Here is an 8,389-nt window from a genome sequence, read left to right as displayed (position 1 = left end):
CTAACGTTTCTGCTAGCTTGCTGCCTTAGAAAGGATGAAAGGCAAAGTCGACCTCGGCAGAATTTGAACTTGGAACGTAGCAGCAGACGAAATACCACTAAGCATTTCGCCCGGCGTGCTAACGTTTCTGCCAGCTCGCCGCCACAGTTTCTGTCTACCAAATTCACTCACAAGGCATCGATCTGCCCAAAGCTACAGCTGAAGACACTTTATCTAGCCAAGGTACTGCATCGCGGAACTGAACTGAAAACTACATGCTTACAAAGTAAGCTTCTTAGCCAAACAGCCACACCCATTTACAACAAAGGCTTCGGAGCAATGAGAACACATCAGAAAAACAAAAAAAGGAGATACAGGGGATAAGAGTAGGCAAGGACAAAAGTAGTGTGCGGGTTACGAAGTTCAAAAGAGAAGCAATTGTTGTAGCAGTGCAAGAGGAAAAGGAGAATACACAGCACATATACGGACTAGTACTTGTGCAAGTAGTTGGACAGTAATTTTTTTGCCAATCAGCTGAATGGTCTTTTGGCAGTGTTTGTCTTAAGTGGACTTTTGTTCTTCATCTCATTAGTGAAGCAGCTATGAACCATGTGATTGTTTAGATATGCTCCGTGTATTTATACTTTATTAATTAACATTAGATCTATACTCTGCTTTCATGTCCAATGAAGATCTTTGATATTTACAAGTTAATTATATCAACACATGTACCGGTATGAAATCCTCATATAGATCTAATAGATTAAATACTTAAACACACACAGATATATATATATATATATATATATATATATATATATGCATATATATGATATATATTACATACACACACAAAATCACATTTATATACACATACAATTATACACAAACATATACAATCATATTTACAACACAATCATACATACAGATATATATACAATCATGCAATCACACATACAATCATACACACATATATACATACATATACACATTCAATCACACATACATACATACATATATACATATACATATTCAATCACACATACACACATACATACACACATATACATACACACACACATACATACGATCATACACTCACACACACATATACACACACAATCACTCACAAATACATACAAAAATACACACACTTCCCCGTATTCATATTTACACGCAATGACACATGTGTGTATGTGTATGCACGTATGTGGCTTCCCAGATACTTCTTCACGCTCATAAGAATAAGAAAGCATTATTACTACTTTCAACAGAATTTTACAAGAATTTTGCTCTCAGACGTGACAAGTGTGACAACGTTTTGTATATATTTACACGTAGGCTTCTTTCATTATTCTATTTACAAGCAAGAGTTCCATCTGCTCGGCATTTTCAATGTCAGCAATATGCATGTTTGTATGTTTGGATGCGAAGTATAATATGCATATACAAAACATATGCAGTCGTCTCAAATATTTTCGAGTTGCTCCTTGTCTTTGTTTACTGTTACATTGTTGCATTCCATCTTCTTTCTTAACGGTATTGAAACGCTTGACATAAGTTTACCAATGACCACAACTGCCGCCGCCGCCGCCACCACCACCACCAAAACCACCCTCACCACCACCACCACCACTACATTATTGATTTGGCTGAACTAGCAATGTTGCACCATAAGCCATGCAGCCATACACATAACACAGCATGCTATCAACAGTGCCAGATGCAAATAAGGAAATAGTACTGGCAAACTTTACATCATCATCCTCATCGTCGTCACCATCATTATCATGAACAGCGCCAATATTACCTTGAGTACAACAACCACAGCTTGTGTACAAACAACGTTATTATTACTATCATCTTCGCTACCATCAACACCGCCACAAACTTAGCACCATCGCTAGCAATTAGAATTATTGCTATCGCCATCATCATCATCATCATCATTATTACAAACTCAGTTAAATCGCTACCAGCAGCATCATTGTCAATATCATCACAAACTTAGCACCATCGTCACCATCATTCTTATCACAAATTTAGTATCATCGCTACCACCACCACCACCATCACTGATTTAATATTATCATCATCACCACCGCTATCATCATCACAAACTTAGTATCATCGCTACCACCACCATCACTGATTTAATATTATCATCATCACCACCGCTATCATCATCACAAACTTAGTATCATCGTTACCATCACCATTACAAACCTAGCAGCAACATTTCTTAGTACCACCATCATCATGACAATATTCAGTTACTTTCTCCTCTAAAATCCAGTGTTTGCGATTCAAAGTTAGCCAAAATAGAACAGAGGGTGGGCGAATGAATGAAAGATAATCTTGAGGAAGAATGGAAGTGAAAGAGAGAAGGAAGAAAGAAAGAGACAGAGAGAGAGAACACCGATTTCAAACCTGTACGAAGAGGAGGCATGGTTGTGATATAGGTTGTAACGATGATGATAACGCTGTTGGAGGTGATGATAATGGTGTATGTAAGAGAAACAATACAAACATTCTTAACCGGTATTCAAACAGCCTCGTAAGCACTTATAGTAAGAAAACATCGGTAAGAAAACATGAGAAGACCGGGTGAGAGGGGTGAATGAAGACGCATGAAATAAGAAAAACAAAACAATGAACAATAATAGAAAAGGAAAGCGAAATTCGCCGAAAATGTTCTCACCTTGTTCATCTGAAGAGAGGGAATTGGCACAGCTACAGAATAGTGTCATCATTCCATTGGAGTAGCAAGTTGCACGCTGCTAACAAGAGCAATTGTTTCCACAACAGGAGTAAGAATAGTAAATGTAGTGGTCTTCCTCTGGGACTAAGACATGCGAGCAGAACTCACACCCACTCCCGTTTCTCAAAGAGGCGGGGAGAACCAGATAGAAAGTAAATGCGAGAGAAAGAGAGCGAAAGAGTTAGAGTAAAAGATGTCAAAACTCCTACTATCAACAAAACAGACCAGTCTTCTGCTACTCCCACTCTTTCGGTCACGTCCCACCTTCAGTCAAGTCACAATATTACAAGCTTTGATTCCAGTGCTATATAAACGGACTTGCATGGCACACAGTACGATATCGGCACCACACCACCGGCACGGAACGACTCGGCACCACAGTTAGAATTTACTGAATGTGACTGAAGGAGAAAAAGAAAGACAGAGAGAAACAGATAGACTGCAAAAGAGAGAGAGAGAGAGAGAGAGTTGGAGGGGTGCCAAGCTGAAGTCTATAGTATCCCTATAGGTGTGGTAATGTTGATGGTGATTGTGGTGATGGTGGCGTTAGGTGGAAGAAGTGTGTGTAGTAGTTGATTGTGTGATGATAGTTGTAGATAGAGGCAGATTTCATGCTGTATTGTTTGATGTTGCGTGTGAGCATGGCCATGAAGTGAATAATCAAACAGTGGATATAAAAAAATCTTTTACGATGATGCTGAATGAGGTTTTAAAAGCGCTTCGGTAAAGTTGTAGAAAGAAGAGAAAAGAACGAAGGAAAAAAAAGACGAAGATAAGCAAATAATTAAGCGAACACTGGTACAGTTTAGTAGATATACTGATATAATACAGATATTATACGTTTATAATAGGGTCTAGCATCATAGAGTATCGATTAAGGACTGAGGAGAAAAAAAAAGTTTCCCCATCGTTTATATGAAATTAGGCGCGCGCGAATGTGCGTGTTGATGTGTGGATAAACGCGCACGCGTATGTGCGTGTATACATACATACGTGAATCAACATACAAGCGTACACGTGTAACATGCATACACAGAGCTTGAGAACGAGAGAACTAAAGAGATTGAGATTTACATAGATATACATATACACATACTCACTTTCCTTCCACCACACACACATATATGTATACACACAATTATATTTATTATAAAAATCTATTTATACATATTTAATTCCATGCGAACAGAAACTGTTTCCTCCAAAATTTAATTTCGGCGTATTATTGATCTATCTATCTACCTATCTATCTAAGTTGGAGTCAGTTTTATAAAGTGGCTATTCAACCATAAAAAAGGAGTGGGTGTAATTCTATTATTAAGGTTAGTCACAAGAATTGGTAAGCTGGTGATAGTCTGTGTCAGTATGAGTCGGATCTGGAAACGTAAACAAACAGGGGTATAAATGTGTGTGACATAAGGTGAGGTGGAGACGAATAATCTAGGTGCGGCTCTTCAGAGAAGAAATGTGTAAGCAAACAGAATCGTGTTCTTCGATTGTAAGAATAATTGAACTCGTAACTCCGGGGTCAGTAATCCATCTCATTAACTATACGCAGCCAGTATGTCTGTGTTTATAAATACAAACATTTTAGAACTCTTTGTATATGGAGCCAAACGGATCTTGTTTAAAAATCTACCAAGCTTTCGAAGAAGCCTCTACGTAATCGCTTGGTTTGCTAGAAATAACAGCTAAATCTGTGAAATCGCAAAAAAGCAGAGTGACAAATTAGATAATGTAGTCCAAGATACACTATGCCTGAAAAATAGATAACTTGATTACGGCCGAGATATGTAACCTTTCCGTTGCCATATTTCTGTTTTAATTAATTTTTAAAATTATTAAGAATTTGGGGAAATAACTTAATCGTTATTAAGCTGAGGATTTGGACATGAATTAACACTCTTTTACTTGTTTCAGTCATGTGACTGTGGCCATGCTGGAGCATCGCCTTTAGTCGAGCAAATCGACCCCAGGACTTATCCGTTGTAAGCCTAGTACTTATTCTATCGGTCCCTTTTGCCGAACCGCTAAGTTACGGGGACGTAAACACACCAGCATCGGTTGTCAAGCGATGTTGGGGGGGGGGGACAAACACAGACACACAAACATACATACATATATATATATATATGTATATATATATATATATATATATAAATATATATATACACATACATACATATATATACTACAGGCTTCTTTCAGTTTCCGTCTATCAAATCCACTCACTAGGTTTTGGTCAGCCCGAGGTTATAGTAGAAGACACTTGCCCAAGGTGCCATGCAGTGGGACTGAACCCGGAACCCTGTGGTTCATAAGCAAGCTACTTACCAAGGTTTTAATTTAAACCACTTTGAAACAGGTAAAATTTCTGTCTTAGAATTAGGAGCAGCTTCAGACAGGTTAATCACAGGTTTGCTCAATCAGAACGGACCTCAGAGTTTCCTGCGACCGCCTTTAGTTCTTTTTTTTACACCACACAAGATTATTATCCTGCAGGCACTGACCAGTGAAATGTTTACGATAAACATCAATTATAACAATCATTAGTCTTAGAATGCCCTCACATTCATGTCATCTTTTAAGAAAATTCTATTAAATAGGCACACGCGTGGCTGTGTGTTAAGAAGCTTGCTTTCCAACTACATTGTTCTAGGTTCAGTCTCACTGTGTGACACCTTGGGCAAGTGTCTTCCATTAGCTTCAAGCCCATTAAAGTCTTGTGAGTAGTTTTGGTTGACGGAAACAATGGGCTTCTTTCATGTGTGTGTGTGTGTTTAAATAATAATAATGAAATTATTGTATACAGTGCTCAGGTGAACCACAACTTGTCAAAAGTGCGTATAAAGCATATGCAGTAATGTACAAATGTCTGGAAACTGAACAGTGTATGAGTCAGATACATGCTTGCGTGCGTATGGAGGGAAGAAAATCAGGTGTAGTGTTGGTGAATCTCAGGAAGCATGGAAGTTTTGAAGGATGCAGTGCTCCGACAACTAACAACTGATGCCGGCAGTTTGCTCCATGCTTCAGCAACTCTTAGCGTGAAAAAATGTTTTCGAAAGTGATGGGAGCTGTGCTGTTTTCTGACTTTGTAAACATGTCCATGGGTGTTAGGTGGAGTTTGAAAAGGTACTCAGAGTTATTGTTAGTAAGATGGTTAATAATTTTATGGGTGTCTGCCAAGTCAGCTGCCAGATGTCAGAGTTTCAATGTATCCATGCCCAGAGAAGTAAGGCGTTCAGAATATGGCAAATACCTGATGGAGGGTATTCTCTTGGTTGCATATCACTGAATGGTTTCCAGACAGTTAATATCCTGGGCAAGATAGGGGCTCCAGACCGGTGAGGCCGCACCATAGCTATATAAAGCCTCAGATAGATAGCTGGAGAGTGGCTTACAAAGGACTTCGTAAGTGATGCCAAGACACCCTCAGCCTTCTTGGCACGTCACCGTAACTTAGTGGCTTGGCAAATGAGAGCAATAGAATAAGTTCTAGGTTTTAAGAAAGTAATACTAGGGTCAGCGCATTCAACTAAAGATTCTTCAAGGCAGAGCCCTAGCATGGCTGATACAAGTAAAAGATAACTGCATAGCCTTTTTTGTTTAGTGTTTGTGTTCTTGGTTTTCTAAAGATCATTACAGCTGTTTAGCCTCAGGTCAGACTTGATCCAGTAGACCTATCATCAAAGACATTCTAGTTGTGACCCCCTCCTTTTTTGGGACCAGAGATTACATTATCCAATGTCTCCTTTTAAACCCAGTAAAATGTGATTTAAGGAAGATTTAGCTTCTATTTCTTGTTGGTCAAAGAACAGAGAATGGGGAACCCCTCTCACCTACATTCAATTTTGAAACTGCTCACAAGCAAAGTCAGTGAACACTGACAAACTCTCAAGAACAAAACAACAACAAAAAAATTGCTTAACCCATTAGCATTTAAACTGGCCATATCAGATCCAACTTGTTTCATATTCAAACTGCCAGATCTGGCTTCTCACACCTACCCTACAATGTCATTTTAAAACTAGACAACAGCATCATCAAAATCTTGAAGCTAAAAGATAATGCATGATTAATTCAAGACTATGTTAATAAATAAGCATTACATTTGACAGAAAAATCTGAATGTTAAAGAGTTAATCTTTTGAACAAAACCAAAACATGGCCATCATTGCAAGAGAGAATGACCTGGAATCATGTACCATTCCTTCATTAAAAATTTTAGGTACCTATTTAGTTTCAAGCAGATATGGACACCTCAGACTTTTCCACTGAGTTAATCTGTAGAACAATGAAGAGGTGACAGCCGAAGAGAGTGAGAACTGCACCACGCTTGAATGGTACTTATTACATGCCACCAGAATGGGTGCCAGTCAGGTGGCACTGGCATCGGCCAGAACTACAATTTCCATTTTGATTTTGATTTCCTACATTGTAGGGTAGGTGTGAGAAGCCAGATCTGGCAGTTTGAATATGAAACAAGTTGGATCTGATATGGCCAGTTTAAATGCTAAACTTTTCACGAAGACACTTCATGACTAGCATGAAAAAGGTTCTCTGCTCTGGCATAGACTCTTTCAATGACTGTGTGTGAGTGTGTGTAATCAATAAGCCCAGTGCGTCCCTGATGGCTACTCTACACTGACTAACTTGTTGTTGAAGGAGGGTGGTCAGTGACATGGAAGGGAGATTTATCCAGGTGGTATTTATAATCTTCAACGGGAACTAGGATCTCCTAATGTCAAACCAGTTGTTTTATTTATGTACACACACACACACGTATATATATATATATATATATATATCGATTTCACTCTTATACAAACTGGTCACACCTTTTACAATTGACAGCATCTTTTCATTGTTTGATGTAACCCTTTGGTGCATGTCAAAATCTTGAACTTCTTCATTCAAAAACCTTAATAATGGCACATTCCACTTCTGTGTCTTAGAGAGGTGATTACAGCCTTTTACTATTATAATCCATTGGCAAAATCAATAATCCTTTTCTATGTCCTCTCTTAATATCTAAACAAAAAGCAATTTTCCAAAAATTTAATAAAATTAACATTCAGTAGTTTTCTTGGAAATTTTTTTGCCAGTTTTTATTTGCAATGAATGTTATAATGTTGTGTTGTAGCCATTTTGCTTGTGGCTTATATAACATATTCACGAATATTTTACATTTTATCAAATATTTCAAAAGTAAAAGATTGTTGTCTTCGCAACCCTTTAAGAATTACACTGCAACCTATAGTTTAAGAATTGCCATTCTAAAGAGTAGAATTTCAGGGTGGGGTTATTTTCAGCAGATGTTATTTGGTTTTAGTAAAGGGTTGCTGTGATTTGTTTTTTTTTTTATTCCCGAGTAGGGGATATTTGGAAAACTATAATTGTAAATAGTAATTATTTTGGTTCCAAATCACTGTTTGTCATGATTTCAACATTACTGCTAAGTCTCTAGACAGAAAGGTTCTTAGAATCCAACTTAATAGAATAGAACATAAATGTTAGACTATTCATATGAACAGAAAAGAGACAGTATTGGACATTGTTTTTACGATTCATGTGATTAGTTTGTTGGTAATTATTTTACAATTTATTTTGTTGTTGGTAAATCCCTGGATTGTCCCTGACCAAATA

General features: G+C 37.8%; 1 protein-coding gene across 9 annotated transcripts in view; it reads right to left on the bottom strand.

Moving 5' to 3' along the window:
* Window positions 1-8,389, bottom strand: part of LOC115212289 (glutamate receptor-interacting protein 2) — a 661,282-nt gene that overhangs the window by 441,493 nt on the left and 211,400 nt on the right. Inside the window, exon 1 of one of the 9 annotated variants that reach the window (XM_036504747.1) lies at window positions 2,681-3,142. The exons of the other annotated variants lie outside the window; for them this stretch is intronic. Coding sequence (XP_036360640.1) covers window positions 2,681-2,732 — 52 coding nt within the window. The 5' untranslated portion in view covers window positions 2,733-3,142. Of the gene's footprint in view, window positions 1-2,680; window positions 3,143-8,389 lie in introns of those variants that run through there. 9 annotated transcript variants of the gene reach the window in all.

This window comes from Octopus sinensis, linkage group LG1 (genome assembly GCF_006345805.1).
Source record: "Octopus sinensis linkage group LG1, ASM634580v1, whole genome shotgun sequence".
Classification (NCBI taxonomy): Eukaryota; Metazoa; Mollusca; class Cephalopoda; order Octopoda; family Octopodidae; genus Octopus; species Octopus sinensis.
Note: the sequence above shows the minus strand (reverse complement) of the source record. Positions and strands in the feature narration are given on the sequence as shown.